General features: G+C 45.3%; 1 protein-coding gene across 14 annotated transcripts in view; it reads left to right on the forward strand.

Moving 5' to 3' along the window:
- The window catches only part of RIN2 (Ras and Rab interactor 2), a 225,527-nt gene extending 206,297 nt beyond the window's left edge, over positions 1-19,230 (forward strand). For 12 of the 14 annotated variants that reach the window (XM_067707356.1, XM_067707362.1, XM_067707354.1 and 9 more), the window contains 4 exons: positions 2,475-2,780; positions 4,544-4,675; positions 8,758-8,921; positions 11,711-13,572. In XM_067707356.1, the coding sequence (XP_067563457.1) occupies positions 2,475-2,780; positions 4,544-4,675; positions 8,758-8,921; positions 11,711-12,034 (926 nt within the window). In that variant the 3' untranslated portion in view covers positions 12,035-13,572. The other 2 variants (XM_067707365.1, XM_067707364.1) reach the window with 2 other exon arrangements.
- The last annotated feature ends 913 nt before the right edge of the window (positions 19,231-20,143 follow it).

Genomic DNA, 20,143 nt, shown 5'->3' on the forward strand with positions numbered 1-20,143 from the left:
GTGCTAAAGGAGACACCCTTCTGTGTCTGGCTTCTTTCACACAGAGATGGTATCTTGCAGACTCAGCCGGTTGTGTCTGGAGCAGCAGTGTGCTCTTTCTCACGGAATGAATCTTCTGTTGTCTGAATTCCATTTTCTGAATTCCATTGTGTGAATATATCCTTGCATCCATGCCACTGGGATGGGCCTTGGGTGGTTTCCAGTTTGGGACTGTTACGAGTAACACTGCTGCCAACATTCACGTGCATCCTGGTTAAGGATTGACGTGATTTTCAACCCCCTTGGTGACCTCGTTCCTGCAGAGAGGTCACCAGGAATGTAGCTTCAGAACCTTTGGATAGAGGAATAAACTGGTGAATGTTTATGAAACACCATGAACTTTAGAACTAAGAAATCATTGACTTTGAAAAGCAGGATGATTGGTTGTATGGCCTCGAGCGAGCCATTAGGCATCTCCAAGCCTCAGTTTCCTCATCTGTAAAAAGGGCATAATTGTCGTATTATGCAAAAATAATAGAGGTATTGTAAAAATTAGATGAGATAATGATATAAAGTACTTAGATAAGGGCTTCCCTGGTGGCGCAGTGGTTGAGAGTCCGCCTGCCGATGTAGGGGACACGGGTTCATGCCCTGGTCCTGGAAGATCCCACATGCCGTGGAGTGGCTGGGCCTGTGACCCATGGCCGCTGAGCCTGTGCGTCCGGAGCCTGTGCTCCGCAACGGGAAATGTCACAGCAGTGAGAGGCCCGCGTACTGGAAAAAAAAAAAAAAAAAAGTACTTAGATAGAGCCTAGCCCAGCTGAGCCTAGCCTAACATTAAGCCTAGCACTCAATGTTAATTGCTGTGATTGACTTTTCATCATAGTGACCATTTGGGGTGAAGTCAAAGATGCTGTATGACTTTATATAAGTTTATTAACACAATGTAACCAGTGCAAACCAAGTAATTTGTTATAATGCCAGATGTGAAGTGAAAATGCTGTTCTGTTTTTCTTCTTACTTCATAACCTCTTTTGCTTCAACCTTGATTTCTGTGGGTATGTCTGGTTTAGATTTCTCTCTGTCCCTGATCTTCTAATAATAGGTGATCATTTGGATTCAATGTGATCTGAACTATGTCAGGAATTCCAAAGGCCAGGGAGGTTACTCGGCTATTTCCGTGGATCTGTGGGCTTCCAAGATGAAATCACATCCTAGTGTCATATATTAGATGTGGTTGCTACCCGTGGAGCTTTGATGAGAACGTGAAACATTTGAGATGGAAAAGCGGGTGTGGGAGAAGCAGAGAGCTTCTCACAGTACAGACCATCTTCAAACCAGACCTCCAGATTCATGGTCCTGGTCATTGTCCTGTCAGCCAAGAAAGCTACTCCACTGGGCAAAAGCATTCCAAGAAAGAGGGAAAACTAATGCCTCCCACACCTAAAGGTGTTTCCTAACTCTGAACAGAAACACACTTCAAAACTTAAAAAATTTTTATTTTGAAGTCATTTCAGACGTACAGAAAAGTTGCAAAAAGGGTATGAAGAAATCACGTCTGCCCTTCACCCGAATTCCCCAGTGTTAATGCTTTGCCACACTTGCCTCATTCCCTGCATCTCTCTCTGTTTACACACGCGCGTGTGTATACACACACAAACACGCACACACATGCACACATTCTCTTTTATCTAAACCACAAGAGCGGGCTGTAGGCATTGTGTCCCTTGATCCCAAAATACTCACTGGGTATTTTCTAAAAACAGGGACATTGTGTTACAAAACTGCAGTGAAATTAACTTTCATTAACTTTCGTGGAAGATTCATTCTGTGAAAAAGAGCACACTTCTGCTCCAGACACAGCTGGCTGAGTCTCCAAGAGTCAATCTGTGTGAAAGAAGCCAGATTCACTGTTAACAATATTATCTAATCTGCAGACTTTATTCAAATCTCGACTAATGCCCCACTCATGTCCTTTACGTATAACAAATGACATAAAGACTTTTTATGGTCCAGAATCCAATCCGAGATACCATGTGTATTTGACTGAATGTTTTTTCATCAGGAAATATTTTAAGGGAGCTGGAACCCTTGCTATTAGCAAATCCTTCCTTTAACATAACACATTTGCTTAACTGTCCACTGGACCCTCAGTGGAAGGACTGGGTCGAAAGAATGTCTTCTAGAATATTCACCTGTGCTTATGGGTGAGGAGGTGTAAAAGCAGTTAAAGCCAAGTATATTCAATTGTATGGACTGCATGCAAGGGAGACTGTAAGACTATTAGGGAAGATGCATTCTTCCTGGCTCTACTGAAGAGAAAAGGTTGGCGCGTGAGTGACGTGGCGCTAAATTTTGGCTGGTTGGATGTGTAGTTCGGACGCGTCTGCCCGATAACCAATGCACTAGGTTGCAGTTGTCCATTCCCAGAAAGCAGACCTTGCACTCCTTCGTTCTTCAGTCAATGGTCACAGTAGCTGTGCTTTCTTTGGCAGATGTGGTATTGGAAAAAGCCATGCACAAGTGCATCTTGAAGCCCCTGAAGGGCCACGTCGAGGCCATGCTGAAGCACTTCCACGTGGCCGACGGCTCATGGAAACAACTCAAGGAGAACTTGCAGCTCGTGCGGCAGAGGAATCCACAGGAGCTGGGCGTCTTCGCCCCCACCCCTGACTTTGTGGACGTGGAGAAAATCAAAGTCAAGTTCATGACCATGCAGAAGATGTATTCACCAGAAAAGAAAGTCATGCTGCTGCTGAGGGTCTGCAAACTCATCTACACCGTCATGGAGAACAACTCAGGTGAGGCCACACCGCCCGGGCTCTTGGCCTCGCGATGGGGCTGGGACACGTCGGGCTTTCTGATTCCCAACTGCTCTTCCTTTCAGTTTCTTGACTTCACCAACTGGCTCACAAAAATACAAGTGTTGCTCTGGTGTCTGGCAAATTAGTCCACGTGCAGCAGACAGCACCGAAAAAGTAAGCGGAGGAGGGCAACGAGATTTCTGTACGATGCCAGATGATAAAAGATTTAGTTCAGGGTAGTGGATACAGAGTCAGTCTTGGGAGTCTGAGTTCAGATCCTAGCTCTGCGAATGGGTTCATTAACTGTGGGGCTTTGGCCACCATAATCAACCTTCTAAGCTGCGATTCTGCACCTGTCGTGGGTATGACCCCATCCTTCCTCCAAAGGTGCAGATTAGATAGGACAACGCATGCATAGCCCCAAGCATGGTGGAAATATTTATGATTATTCCTGTTGTTACTACATTTTGGCCAGTGACGGTTTGTGTCAGTGATTTACAGCAAACTTGGAGCATTCGGCTATAATGTGGCTTCATCATAGCCATTTCATTGGCTCTCCCTTCTTTGCTCCATACTGATGCAGTGTAGTAGGAATTCACATAAGTCAGCCCTCGGGTTTCCCCTGCGCTGCTTCTTGTAGGTGCAGGAGTGACCCTGATTCGTGGGTAGCGATGAGCCCTACAGGGCTCCAGGTCTTGGGTGAGCCTTCTTAATTCTGTGGATGGTCACAACTTTTCCTCTGAGTGTAATCGCTCGATGCAGAAGCAGCGGAGAGAAAACACAGGCTCTGTTACCCATGGCTGGAGGAGGTTGCCGTGTGCAAGCACTTTGCAGATTGTTAGGCAGAAACGTTACCACATGCGCTCCAGAGCTGGTGATGCTGACGAACAGCACCTCTGCAGTTTTGAAGATACGTCACACGCAAGAAATGTACTTTCTGGAGTCCGTGAAATCGTTTATAAAACGCCCCCCGAATTATATCTGCACAGGGTTCTGCTCTTCTCAGGCACAGTTTCTCAATCCCAGCACTAATGCCATTACATCTGGAGAATTCTTCATTGTGAGGCCATCTTGCTTCCTGTAGGAAGTTTATCAGCATCCGGATGCCATGCAAAACGTCTCCAGACAAAGCCAGACTCCCCTGGTGGGGATGGGGGGCGGGCAAAATCACCCCTAGTTGAGAATCTGCATTGTCATAAAAAGTAGCAGTAAAGACTAAACATTTTTCGCCAGATATTAATCGTATATATGTATTCAGTGTACACTGAATGAGTACATTTAGCTCACATGGAAGACAGAGAAGGAACAAGTTATTCCTTGCTCGAGTTTGGTTCTGTCACTGAGTTTTGATTACTTTGCACAGAAAGCAACCGGAAACAAGACACAAAGGAGTAACAGCATTAAGTAGACACTTCCGCAAATGGTTTATCGTGTCACTTGCTAAAAAGTTTAAACTCTTTCAAAGTACTCTGTTCTATTGCGGAGGTTGATGCAAATCATGGCAATGGGGAGAAAATCTTCCCTGTGTTCATTGACTCAGACATTCATTCTGAAATTGTGAGTTAGGGTTGGTCTCTGACGTGGGCAGTGGGGAGGGGCCCAGGCCCTGTAGGATTCCAGAAACACCCATCTCTCTTTATGAATAGCTCACTTCCCCAGCATGACTCCTCGCTGTCTAATAAAAGCAGCAAGTAGGATATGAAAGGAAGAAATGTTGATAAAAATATCCCCGTCTGTCTCCCCCTTTCTTCCTACTCCAGGGAGGATGTATGGAGCTGATGACTTTTTACCGGTCCTGACCTATGTCATAGCCCAGTGCGACATGTTGGAACTGGACACAGAGATTGAGTACATGATGGAACTCCTGGACCCATCCCTGTTACACGGAGAAGGTAACAGGCTTTTGAAGAAGTGGGAGGATCTGGGTGCTTTTCTTCGGTTTCATTTTCTTTAAATTGAAGTTCACGTGACATAGAATTACCATTTTAAAAGGAACAATTCAGTAGCATTTAATACATTCACAATCTGGGGCAATCCTCCACATCTTTCCAGCTCCAAAACATTTTCATCCCCCAAAATAAAACCCCAGGCCCATTTGGCACTTATATGGGTGCTTTTTTGACATCTTCAGGGGTAACGGCCGTTTTAGTTTTGTTCATTTATAAGAATGTGCTGACTTTTTTTTTTCAGATTACAAGAGTAATACATGTTCATCGCAGAAAATTTGGAAAAGTTAGAAAAACACAAAAAAATGCAACCCTGCCATAGTTATACTTCACTGAGATTGGTTAAGTGCAATAAAAAATAACTTTCAGTAGAATAAATGCGATTTTTTAGAAGAAATGATTTCTTTGATTCCAAAGGGAAGCTATAAACTTTTGTTGGAGAATAATTCCACTGCTGGCACAACCGCCCGCTGTCAGCGAATCGGACAAAGCCCTGTCTTTTGTTTCATCTTTATTTTTTAAATTTGGTTTTCAAGACGAAAACAGCATTAATTTCCTTTTCTATTAAAAAAATAGAATCTGCTCATCATTAACATGAAACTACAGAGGAGTAAAATCTGGGCGATTTGCTTTCGATTTACTTTGTCCGTTCAGTCTCCTTTTTTTTTTTTTTTTTTATAGTGCTGCAATGAACATTGTGGTATATGACTTTTTTTTTACATCTTTATTAGAGTATAATTGCTTTACAATGGTGTGTTAATTTTTCCTTTATAACAAAGTGAATCAGTTATACATATACATATGTTCCCATATCTCTTCCCTCTTGCATCTCCCTCCCTCCCACCCTCCCTATCCCACCCCTCCAGGCGGTCACAAAGCACCGAGCTGATCTCCCTGTGCTATGCGGCTGCTTCCCACTAGCTATCTATTTTACGTTTGGTAGTGTATATATGTCCATGCCACTCCCTCGCTTTGTCACAGCTTACCCTTCCCTCTCCCCATATCCTCAAGTCCATTGTCTAGTAGGTCTTTGTCTTTATTCCAGTCTCCTTCTTGTATCCACATGTCTTCTCAGGAATTCCTCTCCTTACACATTTATCACAGAAATAATTGGGGCGTTTGTCACTGTGATGCACAGGCTTGGAATAACTAGGACTCTTGTGTGACCTTGTCTTCTTATAGGGGAGCAGATCGGAGCCTATTCATCCTGGTGCATTCTGACAGTCCATTTCCATGTGTCCCTGTTGGAGCCCAGATAGACCCTGAGTGATGAATTGTTGCATAACATGTTTTCTCTCCAGTGAGCTTTAGTCTGGGCTTGAGTAAAAAGGTCCATCCACGTGCTCATGGGATTCCCCAGGGAATGCATCATCCCAGGATTTTCCCTGGAGGAAACTGCAGTGCAGTGTCACCCCCCCTGAGTGTGTACATTCATTCACCAAGTCCCCAGTGCCTGGCTTTCGTTCAGAGTGTCTGACCTCCAGGGAGCCCTGAGGGTCCCCCTTCCGTCCCTGTAGGGACAACGCTGACTCTGGACCAGTGATGAATATCTTCATCCTGTGAATGAGCCTGTCCATCCCTTTACCTCTCCCCCATTTATCTCCCCTCATCCATATTCACGACGCTGAGGCCAGACCCTCCGGCCAGACCCTGCCAGGAGCATTCCTCCCCTGCTCTGCCCTGGGATTTCCAGAAGGGGAGAAGCATGTGGCTCTGTCCAGGGACTAAGAGGAAACATACATCTGTCTCTGTCCCATGCTTTCCTTTCTTCCACTGCGTTATTATTATAATTTTATATGCATCTGGGATTTTTTTGAGCTTCAGTCATATTTAATTCTAGTAAAAAGTGTGCTGAACTCTTGGGGCTTTGGGGGAAGGGCATGCCAGTTTCCCTCAGAAAATTACCGTTCTGCTGCTGACAGAGTGTGCTTAGGACAAACATACACTTACATCATGTGGCCTGAGGGTCGAGACAGCCACTTCCTGCCACCTTTCCCATCGTTTCCCCGGAGCGAGGCACTGCCCTGGCCACTATGTCGGTGACGGATGGGGCGGGTGGCAGTGCTCAACTCCAGGAATCACAGAGAGAGACAAGGACCCAGCTAGCAAAACTACAGCGCAGCCAGCAAGCTCGGGTTTTCACTAGAGCCTGCCTCCACTCAGCCGTGTCCTGGTTTCTCAGCCTGCTTCCTGGGAGAGCAGGGCGGCCCCGTCGGGTGGCCATGGTTGCAGACCAGGCCCTCCTCTCAGACCAGAGCTCTGCAGTCTGGGAGGAAGAGGCAGCCAAGCAGAGATGCACTGCTGGTCCAGCCCTGCATCCTGCCCTACTGCCCAAAGCCCTCTTTGGTTTGCGGGACGACAGCCCACATCTGTTTTCTGCTGTTTAAGCAGGTAGTTTCATTTGCGGAAAAAGCGTCATGGAATCCCTTTTACGTGCACAGCCCTGCTGGCAGGGTTAGAGTTTTGCAGAAATTTAAACCTTCCTCTAATTGCATCCACATGTTTCAAAGTGTGGTCAGTTTTGTGCTTCCAGCATTTGGAGTTTTCTCCATAGCGGCCTGAACTTTGAGCCGTGGAGTCTAAAATTTGGCGTTCAGAGGAAACAGTCCCCTCCCAAACTCAACTGTCATAGTCCCTCCAAGTCCGAGCTCCAATCCTGACACCTCCACAAGCCTCTCTTAAGTATTAAGTCCATATTGGTTTCTCCTGAAATCCTCTGTGTGGCATTTAAATTCCATACTACTGAGTTTCCCACTCAATCATGTGATTTGTTCATGGGGAAAATATTTAGTAAAAATCAGCCACTCAAAGCGCTGTACTCCAAATCTCTGCCAGCGACCTGAAAGCCACAAAAGTGTGTTTCTTTCTCAGTATGAGTCACAGGGGGGCGTTCAGCTCGTTTCCTAGATGGTGGACCAGTTGCCATCTTGAATGTTGTCACCTGTTGACCAGAGAGAAAGTTCTCCAGGGTCTTGTGTTAGCAGCTAAATACTTTGGCCGTGAAAGAGATACTTGCAGACAAAACTTATTAAACCACAACTAACTTCCGGTCCCTGCATGAATAAACCGCCAATGTCCGTTTTCTTTAATACATTTATAAAGCAAAGACTCTGATTCTAATTTTTACAAACCCACCCCCGCTCTGTACCTGGCTCACGGTGGAGATTCAATAGGTATTTGGACAAAGAAATGTCTCTCGATGATGTGCTGTGCCCAATTAGGGAATTTGTAATAAGTGTTTGGGGCGCCCCCTAGTGTTTCTCTAGCACACAGCTTACAAGTTTCAGGAAGGCACCTAATTATAGTTTAAGACCAAACTGTGAACACACTTATGTCTCTCAGAGTGTTGTAAATCTTTTTAACACTCCCCCAAACATAAGACATCGTTACCAAATGCACCAGCAAAGGGGCATCACTTGCTTTTCCTTGTAAATTACTCTTTCCTAAATGTCATGTTTTGAGAGTCCCCAGGGAAGGGTAAGAAAGGGAATCAGGAGGGAGAAGTTATTTTGAAGAATCCATATTGTCGTGAGCACGCATGTATACTGTGTATTCCTTTCAAAGTGTATAGTTTACTTAAACTTTAGAAAAGAGTAATTCCTAAAGGAAAAGCCCCAAAGCAGGTGTTGCCAGAAGTAGGTGGATTCCTGTTCCTGTACTAAAGGGTTCTGGCCTCAGAAAGGTGGACCCTGCCGTCCTCACGCACCTCCCCACCTGCCTCAGGCCCCAGCACCCTGACCTTTTCTGGCAAAGCATTTTCACAATTGTGTTTAGATAATAGAGATTCTGTGTGTCTCACCCGTTGGAATGGTCCGCGGTGGGCAGTGGCCCAGGCCTGGGTCAGCCGTACATCCACGGAGACGGATGCAGGAATGGATGGGTTAGGATGTGCTCTCATGCGGTCCCTCAAGGAAGTGCATGCGGAAGAGAAGGAGAAAATGCCGAACCGGACCTCCAACACGGTGGGCCCCCCAACTGTTGTCCAACTGGTAAACCCCTGGAGAACTCATTCTTTCCACCCTTTCCAGGAGGCTACTACCTGACCAGCGCCTACGGAGCACTTTCCCTGATAAAGAATTTCCAGGAAGAGCAGGCAGCGAGACTGCTGAGCTCTGAGGCCAGGGACACCCTGAGGCAGTGGCACAAGCGGAGGACCACCAACCGGACCATCCCCTCAGTGGACGACTTTCAGGTATGTGGCCGGCCGGCGGTGGGGACAGACTCCTGCTGCTTCCTTTGTCCTTGGGAAGCAGAGCTGGCTCATGGCGCACGCAGCTCAGGGCACCCGAGGGCCTCCCTTCGTCGGACCATCTGGTGGAAGAGGGATATTTTAAACCACCCTCTGACCTTGTTGTTTCACTTCTCTGTTTTCCTTAAATTAACAGAATATATATATGTGTGTGTGGATTTGGCCCAAGTTTTGCTGCCCTTAAGAAATCAGAGTCAAGTTAGGGCAGGATTTCCTCCAGAAGGTCCAGCGTGGATACTGCCCACCTGAGCGCACAGGAAGCCAGAAGGAAGGATGCTCTCAGCACAGGTGGCAGATGGGAGACTGGGAGGTGGAAGCAGCCGTGTGAGGCCCTGCACTTGACCTGGTCTCTCTGAGAAGAGGGACACCTCTCCTCTTTCATCTCGCCACCCCCCAAAACAGAAGACCCCAGCATCTCGTCAGCAGCGTCAGCTCTGGCAGCTGGTCAGGGCCAGAGTTGAAGAGTGAGCATCTGGGCCAGGTCCTGCCTGGATCCCCTTCCAGAATTTTCTGTGCCCCTGAGCTGGTCCCTGGGAAGGCGGGTTCCCACAGAGCTCGCTTCCTAGAGAGGAGAGGCAGGTTGAGGCTATAGAAATCTTGACCCAACACAGGAACGCTTGATTTGCTCACAGTCTGTGAAACGATGAGTAAGTCTGCAAATGTCTTCAGATAATATTTCAAAAGTTTCAAATAGAATTGTAAACCCCAACCGTGCTTTGTGTCCACGTGCCACGTGGTGAATTTCCAAGCAGGACAGATTTGCTCCACGTCCAGATTCACCTTCCTTGCCCTTTTTGCCTTCTTAATGCTCTGAAAACACTCAAAAGGTACATTTGGTTTAAAGCCACCCATCGTGGAAAGGCAAGGTCAGCAAGGTTTTCTCCAAGATAGGAGTGTTCCCAGAAATTCCTTCCCCGGTACGTAAACCTAAGGGGCGAGAAGGCATCCTGTGCGCCCCCCACCCCGTGGATTGTTGAAGAACCGTCCACGTGCTGAGCGATTTAGCATCTGCAGGCCCTTGGAATGTGGCGACTATTGGCCATCTGGGGACGGGGTTCCTAAGGCCACACAGCCTCTGGGGAGAAGAACGGAGGAAGGGAAATAAGAAGGGATAAAAACGCATCCTTCCACATCCCCACCTGCCATTAGCCCCTTCCCCCGGTCCCCTCTCTCCATCTGGAGCTTCTAACCTAGAACCCCCAGAGTCCATGCCTTGTGCACGCCCCTCCCCACTGGCCTCACTCACCTCAGAGAGGCACATCTTCTAAGAACAGACCCAAGATGGGAATTGTCAGCACTCAGCTTGGCTATAGAAGCCAAAGCCAGGAAGCAAAGCTGCACTTGGAACTCCTAAGTCAGGGTCACAGACACACACATCTGCTCACCCTGGAGAGGCAGCACACCTCACCTCAGTGGTCGAGACACCAGAACACTGGCCCTGCCACTCACTCGCTCTGTGGCCTTGGGCAAGTTCCTTAACCTCTCTGTGCCTCAGTTTCTTCACTGGTCAAACAGGGATAGTGTAGGCCTCCTTCACAAGGTTTTTTTTAGGAGTCAGTAAGTAAATGCATACCATGTGCAGGCCATGTGCTGGGGGGCGGTATGGGAGACGAGGGGTTGGTGAAGCCGGGCGTGTGTGTACCCGAAGGGGCCCTCTATGTTCCAGTTCAAGAGCGTCGGTGTTCTCATCCGTGTGCAGGGTGCACTGGCCTGCCCAAGAGCTCTCTTTTCTATCACCTGAGGAAACCCTCAGGGTAACCGTGTAGGGCCCCCGGCAGAGAGCCCCACTCCCCATTACTCCTGAGTAGGGCGGCCAGATTTCGAAAAGGAAGATGTATTTGTCTTCTGTCTGAAAATCAGATTTAACTGGGCGTTCCCTATTTTACCTGGTAACCCCACTCCTGAGGAAGCAGAACTGCAGAATGACCCAGGGCCACAGAATCTCAGAGAGCCGGGCAGGAGCCTAGGATGCCCCGCACCTCGTCCGGGCCCCAGGTCTGTTCTGTTCCGTGGAGCCGCTCGCCTGGTGCTGCTCACGATGCAGGGCCTGCAGACACCCCCCAGCCTGCAGCCCCCATCTCCACGGCACCGCCCTGCACCCAGAGGCGCCCTGCATCTCCCAGGCCTTTCCACAGAATCCACAACCCCCGCCGACTTTCCCACACAGCACTCAGAGCCACCTTGTGTTGGGTTGAACCATGTGAAATTGCCAGTGGGGGAGGGGAAGGACGGTCAACCGTCCGCAGTATTTCGTGGTGCAGCCTAACGCCATCGCCCCTGCCTAGGCTTCATAAAAAGGAGTCCAAAGTGAATAGAACGTGCGCTCTTGTGTCAACATATGTTAATGTGTCTCCTGCTGCTGACTCCTGGCTCTTCTGACATTTGGTTGGTTTTTCAAGCTGGGAATAAAATAAACCCGTCAGATCTGGTTGACACTCTTAACCAGGGATTTCTCAGCCCAGCTTTATGAGAGAGACTGAAGGGTGAGAGCAGGGCTGAACGGACTTCCTCCCGCTTCTTGTACTGGGGATGAATTAAAGTCCATACAGTTGTGCTCCCCACCATCCCGTTTCACATCAGCCTCTTTCCCTGTACTTGGGGGCCTCGTCTCCTGACCCTGGACGTCCCGGCGAGGCTCACCTGTGAGGCCTCTCCCTGGTGTCCCCCAGCTCACCTGCACCATCTCACTTCCTCTTCTGATGCCGCCCCTGCACCTCTCTTTCCACCTGCAGAATTACCTCCGGGTTGCATTCCAGGATGTCAACAGTGGCTGCACGGGAAAGACCCTCCTTGTGAGGCCTTACGTCACCACGGAGGACGTGTGTCAGCTCTGTGCCGAGAAGTTCAAGGTGGCTGACCCCGAGGAGTACAGCCTCTTCCTCTTTGTGGATGAAACGTGGCAGCAGCTGGCAGAGGACACATACCCTCAGAAAATCAAGGCCGAGCTGCACAGCCGGCCACAGTCCCACGTCTTCCACTTTGTCTACAAGCGCATCAAGAAGGATCCTTACGGCGTCATCTTCCAGAACGGGGAAGAAGAGCTCACCGCCTCCTAGGAGACACGCGAGGCTTCCCAGTGGTGCATCCGAAGAGCGGAGTTAGGAACCTGGCCTCTGGCTTCCACGTGCTTGTGCTTGCAAAGCAGTCACCTCCTTGGGGTCCGCTCGGTTCAGTGACGGAGCCATCCACAGGCCGACTTGGCCAAGGGCACCTTTAGCCACGACGCCCAAGCACAGTAGCTGAGGTTCATGAAACAGTAGGATCCGTCCTTCAGAGATGGAGAACTGCATCTGATGGTTCAGGTGTCCCGAGATAGCTTGCTGCCTACCCCCAGCCAGGTACAGGGTTGGCTCACGTGTATGTATACGTACTGAATGAACATTTAAGGTACAAGCTCTTCTCTTGAGTTCAACAGCAGGCGTTTGACAAGACTGTCCGATGCAGTGCATCAGGGACCTCTCAGTTCAGTGGGTGCCTTCATCCTTTCCTTCCTTTCTTCTTCTTTTTTTTACGAAGAGCCTTTGCGTTTTTATATATTTCATAGAAATTTTTATAGCAGTTGCAGGTAAACTGTCAGGATTGGTTTTTAAAATATTTTTGTAACTTTAAGATATTCTATAATTATGCATGTGATTTTAACATTTAATATGCAAAAAGAAATCTCTTGCTGGATTTGAGAGTATTGCATTTTAAAAGTCTCTCTTCTGTAACTGGATGTTTGAGCAACTTTGTGGGGAGAGACTGCTGGGTTTCTTACAGCGATGTATTACTGACACTGGCCACAGAATGCCTTTGGAAATCCAACGTACTGTTATTACCTTGTTCACGCTCAGTGGTATCGCGTTGTTTTGTGCTTTCACCAAGTGGTGCTGGGGATCAGGAAAGAAATGAATGTAGAGAGAGGTCGAGAGGGAAATACAGACTCTAACAGAGGACTAAGGGGTGGAGTCTGCTGGTTCAGACTCCTTGAAGGAAGTGGGAAAAGGAGATAAAAGGAACCACCTATGCTGAAAATACTGTAAATGTGCAGTGAGATTTGCAAAATCTGTCCCATGTTATTTGCTTTCGGAAGCAATTTTGAAAACCCCACGAGGAAAAAAAAAAAAAATAAGAACACCACTTTTTTTTTCCTTTTCCACATAAATCAAAACTAACAGCGTCAGATTATTTTGGGCAGAAACCATGTATTGTGAGTTTCATTGAGTTAAATAAATGCCATTTGGAAAGGAGTTTGCAAATGCACCAAAAAGCCCATCTGTGTTGTAGAATGTGTGGCGGAAGTTAAATTTCTGTTTTACGAAACCTGTTTGGGCGGGGCCTGGGGAGGGGCGGTTTGCACAGAGGATGAGGGTCTCGTATCAACATAACAAAGGTAGTTACAAAAACATGTTATTGTACTGTGTAAGGATGCGTAGTCATCTAATTTTGTTGGCTTTGTACCTTGTACCTTTTTAAGCTTTTGCTGTACATCTGGAACCCTCAACACATACTGTGTTGTACTTCCTTTTGTAAATGATTTTTTAATGGAATTTTGCACATAATACATTGTAATACTGTGCGATAATCATGTGTGAAAATAATTCTTGAAATATTCTTCAGTTGTCTTTTTCCTTTGAGAAGCAGAATGTGATTACGCACCAGAGAACGTTATGTAAATCTGGAACCCACGCCAGTGTTTGTGGTTAGATAATCCATAGAGAGGAAACAGAAAAGTTGACATTTTTTCACCAAGCTCATGTTCTGACAGGAGCAGAAGGAAAAGAACGTGTTCTAACCTGAAAGGATTTGGTGTTATCTGGGACAGTCCTTCGCTTAGTTGGACCAAGAGAACATCACAGCTAATCAGAAGAGCCCTGCAGACACCCCGCCCTGGTCTTTTTTTTTATGTAACCTCTGAAGTGCCCCAGCTGAAAGTTCAGGGCTGTTTCAAAATCAGCACGGCAGAGGCTGGCCTATTCCTGGTGCTTGGCAATGGCTTGATAGGTCCTTGTTGACTGAACGAACTTTCTAACCCGTCAGTAGGATGGATGCTTAAAGATCAGAACTGTGGCTGAGCCGACTGCCTGCTTTGCATATTTACAATGAATTCAGAGTGACAATTCAGTCCCTGTAGTTTAAGGTCGTCACGCTCTCCTTGTCCTCCGAAGTCAGTACACTGCTGACTTAAAGCAGGTCACTGTGCCTGAATGGGAGACAGCCGGAGTAAACTTCAGTGAGATCAAAATAGGACGCTAGTGTGAGCAGAAGAAAACATCACAAGACAGCCCCTGGTTTTGTCGTTGGGCAATGTTTCCATGCTAAAATTACAGCTTCACATGCGTCTTCACTTTTTTCCCCACGCCAACATTTCTCACTTCTCAAATTGCCAGGAAACAGATTTTGGGGCAGTTTGAAGGAATAAGAGGAGAATAAAAATATACATGCTGGGTGGAGGGAGAGGAAAATGTATTTCCAAATCTAAAAATATAAAAGTTGAATGCCAGCCAGAGGAAAGAATTTCTTTTTTTTTTTTTTTTTTAATGTTATATGCAGTGCCAAATATTCTCTCCTCGGGACGCAGAATAGAAATAGAAACTATTCGAGCAGATCAGTATCGTGTGGAAGTTACAACTTTAGATCTGTAAGGAAACACAGAAGGCAGGAAACCCAACCATGAATGCTTTCATTCATAAATGTGGCTTCACGTCTGCCGGGCATCTCTTACCTCCATCTTTAAGAGACTGGAAATGAGACAGCACTCTGATTATCAACAGCACTGCCTGCTTACTCGCTAAAGTCTGAGAGGAAGGGCTACGTACATGGGACACGGGCATTCTAATCGCCTGGCAGTATCTGATGATAAAATACTAAAAATCATCATCTTTCAAACCATGCTTGTGATGGTGAATTTGAGACCAAAAGTATTGTTGGTCATTTCGTGAACCCTGATCAAGTTGGAAATGGGAGAAAATTCACATAACATGGCAGAATCCTAAAGGGATCGTAAAAAAATAGAAGAGGTGGAGGGAGGAAGATCTGGAGAACACGCTCTTATTTGAAAAAGATGTTTCCCTCCAACGTGGAAGGATGGGTGGCATTTGGCACAAACATTTCCCCCATGGACAGTGACTTTTGTCAGGAAGGTATGCAGGGGAAGTTTATAAAAAATTATTCAGAAAGGTCTGGGCCGATACATTTAATGAAGTAGTACCAAGGGTCTGCCCTCAGACCCCCACCCAGCAGGCACGTGTGCAGGGTGGCAGCTTGGATTGGTCTGGAGGGTGGGGGGACGGGGGCCGGACAGCTTCTTGTCTCTCGATGCTAATAACCTAACCTTCCAGAGTGGAAGTTGCCTGAAAGTTCTGTACGTAATAGACATTTAGAATATCATCATAAGAATGAATCTGAGTATTTCCTTCCACCGAACGCAGATCTGCTGGGGTGGATCCTGGACTCTGTCAGCCTGGAGGGGGAGGCGCTCAGGGCCCATGGCGGGGAGAGGGACAGTGGCTGGGGTGGGCGGGTAGCGGGGACCAGGCAGGGCTCAGCTCTGGGCTAAGGTTTCCTCCCTGGTGTCTATCGCCCCCGCGGCCCGCCCTCGGTCCCCTGGGGAATACATCACCTCACACAGCTGAAGGCAGTTCCCCCCCATTTAGCTCCATTCCTTCCCTTCCCTCCCCCAGGACCCTGGGGGGCAGGTTTTAGGTTTTAATGAGCGGGGCGGGCTCTGGCCTTTCCCTGAGGCCTGTCCACAACACACGCTTCTCCAGTTCTACCTGAGATGCAGGGTGAGCCAGGTGCCACCACCTACACCCGCCCGCCTGGTCTGTCCCCAGGGCTCAGTGTCCGCTGGTCCTATTCCCATCAGGTTCTCAGCTTCGGCCGCTTCTTCAGCTCACCTGCAGGCCTTTAAAACCCTGAAGGCCAGGCTGCCCAGACCATCAGAATCTCTGCACATGGGACCCAGGCAGCAACTTCTACTGAAACTTCCAAGGTGATTCTACTGTGAAATCGGGGCTGAGAAATACCAGGATAGATCAAGACACAGGTCTTAGGAGAGAAACACACCTGAGAGAGGTAAGACTTTGTCTACAGCCCCTAATGCCTAATCAATTACAGGTTCTTGGTCTTAGTCGGCTGACTTCAGCAAAAGACCATGGAAAATGTACTTGTAGCATGGCACCGTTCCATGGAAACAGGAAGCAAGCCACACAGATGAGTTTAAATTTTCTAGTAGCCACGTTAAAAAAAAGAAGAAAAACAAATGGGTGAAATCAATAGCACTATATTACAGTATTACTAATAATTTATTTTATTTTAGTAATCTATTTTATTATTTAACCCATGCTATCCCAAATATAATATTTCAACAATTAATCAATCAAAAACATTAGAGGTATTTTACACTAATTTTTTTTCATCACCTCCAAAATCTTGTGTGTATTGGGCACTTATGTCACGTCTCAGTAGCCAGATGTCGAACGCTCAGCAGCCACGGATGACGGGTGGCTGCAGTGTTGGAGAGTGCAGTTCTAGCAAACTAACTAGGAATGACTTAAGACTGAAAAAATACAGTCATCGGTGCATGTAAAATAAAACCACAAAACACACACATGCGCACTGTCAAACAGGCACCCCTTACCAGCCGAGGTGCTGACGGCATCTCCCTCTTGGCTCCTGCGAGAGCCATGAGGCACTGAATTAATCCATGTGACGTCTTAGAACCCGGTACTCCACAGGCACATTGAATATTTGTCACTATTATCATGAGACAATCAACCTCTTCGAAAGAAAATTTTCCACTGCCGTTGTTTGTTTCTACGGACCCATTCACGTTTTTATCTGCTGGCAAGTTTCTTGTGAAAAAAAGAAAGACAATAACAGGTACTAAGGTTTAATATAGATAAACTATATATATCAATATACATATTATATAGATATCGCTATATATTATATATATTAACTATATAAATCTATATATTATATATATTAACTATATATCTATATATATTATATATATTAACTATATATCAATATACATATATATTAACTATATATATTATATATATTAACTATCTATATTAACTATCTATCAATATACATATATATTAACTATATATCTATATATATTATATATTAACTATATCAATATACATATTATATATATTAACTATATATATCAATGTATATATTATATATTAACTATATATATTATGTGTATATTATATATTAACTATGTTAATATATATAATATATTAACTATATATCAATGTATATATTATATATAAACTATATAATGTATATATTATTTATATTAACTATATGTGTTAATGTATATATTATATATATTAACTATATATGTTTATATATGTATGTATATATATATTTTATATATATATACATACATATATACACACACACACACACACACATATATATATATATATATTTATATTTATATATATATAGGGATGAGATGCCCAGTGTGGGAGGATTAAAAATAAAGTGAATGCCATCCGTTAACTTTGTTGTTGATGATGGTGGTGATGGAGGAGTACAGGTGTGAACTGGGAGGATATTCCCAGTGTTCCCTACTGGCCAAGAACATCAGCAGGGCCCTGGCCAGTGGTGACTATTGCCAAGAGGGGGAAAGGGGAGGAGGGAGGGAGATTGCAGGGATGGCCAGAGTGACATCCTGGGAGGAACCGGCTCTGCCCCGAGGGTGGCTACAGTAGCGCTTCCCAGAACGGAATGATTACTTAAGTAAAAGTGTAACTACAGTCAGTGATTATTGCCACAGCTTTTCCTCTTTTAATTTTATTTTTTACATTCACTTATTCATTTAGATATTTATATATACATGTCTATTATTTAACTGGATTACTCTTAAATACAATAGGCTTTACCAAAAAGAATAACGTGTGATTTGATGCGATTTTCCTTATCTCTGATGTCTGTGCTTCCTCTTTCCTGCCAGTTCTACAAATTTTGAGAGAATGGACTCAGATTGCAGTTTCAGTCAATTTTATCTTTTTCACTCTGTTTCTTCAGTCTACTGATATACAATCACGCACAGAACAGAAATGCATCGACAATGAACTGAAAGAATGAAAAATTGCAAAGAAAAATAAACTGCCCAAGACTCTTTAACCAATCAAAATTAAATACATGTGAACTAGCTAGGACACTGGAAAGCTTCTGCTTTTCACAAGCATGTGGAAATACAATACTTGGCAAATGGCAAAATCTCATTTCACAGATAGTTGAAGATTTTGCTGGTGAAAATGCAATCCATGGACCAAGCATAGTATCTTCCAGGAGCTCCTCAGAGTCTCAGGACCCTCCCAGACCTACTGAAACAGAATCTACATTTTAACAAAATTCCCAGATGATCCACCTGCACGTTACAGTTTGAGCAGTATTAGTTCAAGGCCTGTTTGTGTTGAGGGCATTTGTGCAGCTGATACAATTAAAGTGCTGCTGTTAAATCTCTGGAGGGATGGAGCTTGTGACACTAACTAAAAAAAAGGCATAACCTCACTTCAAACCACGTACATGATCACAAAAGGCTTAAAATGCAGATGTCAGGAAACACGTGCTTTTCTGATGATGATTTAGTCTTCTTGCTTTCATAGGGAAAAGAGACCTGAAACGTAGGGGGAAAGACTCAAAATGAGGTGGGGTTGAAGACAAATACAGTGGTTTTGCCAGGCATCTTCTTTTACCTCCAACTATGTGAGGCAAACAGAAGCTGAGTCAGAAGGTTCTTTCTGTCTGGGCCAGCTGCTCTCACATGTGTACTCGTGTGTGTGTGTGTGTGTGCGTGTGTGTGCATGTGTGTGCAGGGACATCATTATGTAGTCTGGATAATTAACTAGTCACACTGTCTGCACGTGATATCGGAAGTTTATGGGCTTTTTTATTTTCTGAAAGGACAGCCAACTTTCTTTTAAAGGCATTTCATTCCCTGAGAATCTATTATCTACAGGGCCATTTTGCTCATCGATTTTGAAAAGCAGGGAAGATAGATGTATTTAAAATGTATTTGGTGACTAAGGAGTGAATTGTTTAAAACATCTTTGGACTCAGCAGGCGGCGGCTGCAAAGGGAAAGTGCTGTGGACCCTGCAGAACGCTTGCATTCCTCCGGACAGTGATTCCAAACAATCCTGAACCGTCCTATGCTTGCAATGTTGTTTCATGCATGTGGTTTTGCTCTTTTTTTGTGGGGGAAGGGAGGATTTGTTTTTACAAAATAAACACCACATCAAATATTCCCAGGTGTATAATGAAGCAGCAGTTCCTGTCCCCTCCCCCAATCCCATTTCTATTTTTAAAAATATTTTTCACTTAATGTACAATCCTTTTTAAAACTTATTTATTTATTTGGCTATGTCAGGTCTTAGTTGCAGCATGCAGGATCTTCGTTGCGGCATGCGGGATCTTGCTGTTGCAGTGTGTGGGCTCTCTAGTTGTGGCGCGTGGGCTCTAGAGCTCACAGGCTCAGTAGTTGCGGCGCGGGGGCTTAGTTGCCCCACGGCATGTGGGATCTTAGTTCCCTACGAGGTATTGAACTCCCATCCCCTATACTGGAAGGCGGGTTCTTAACCACTGGACCGCCAGGGAAGTCCCTGAATCCCATTTCTGATGCCTCCCCCTCTAAACAACTTCTCCAGCTCCATCTGCCATTATTTATCTGCATATTTCTTTAAAAAATGCTTATACTGTTGCTTATTGATTTCTTTTCCAATATTAGACATTATTTACTGAGTCCGTACTATGGAAGGTGAGGATTTAATCTTCTTATACCATATACATAGACATGCAATTTTTCTCTGCCAGTCTCCCCAAATAATTATATAACATTTTGGATAAATTCATGTTTTTTATTATGATGGCAATGTAAATATTGTTCAGAGCTAAACTATAATGCAATTGTATTTCCTTTTTGTACAACTTTTTGTTTTTCTTGGAGTTAATGATTGCTTCCATTTTTATGGTTTACCTTTAATGTACCCATCACTAATTCATTCTCAACCTCTATTCCACAGCCGAGAAATTCCTTTCAACATGCTCTAATAATTCAGAATAATCTATCATTTCCTTTTATTTTTTTCATTGAGATATCTTTCCTAGAGCTGTCCTCCTGTTGTAATGTGGGTGGGCCAGTTGGTTTCTAGGACTGTG

The sequence above is a fragment of the Pseudorca crassidens genome, chromosome 15, assembly GCF_039906515.1.
Source record: "Pseudorca crassidens isolate mPseCra1 chromosome 15, mPseCra1.hap1, whole genome shotgun sequence".
Lineage (NCBI taxonomy): Eukaryota > Metazoa > Chordata > Mammalia > Artiodactyla > Delphinidae > Pseudorca > Pseudorca crassidens.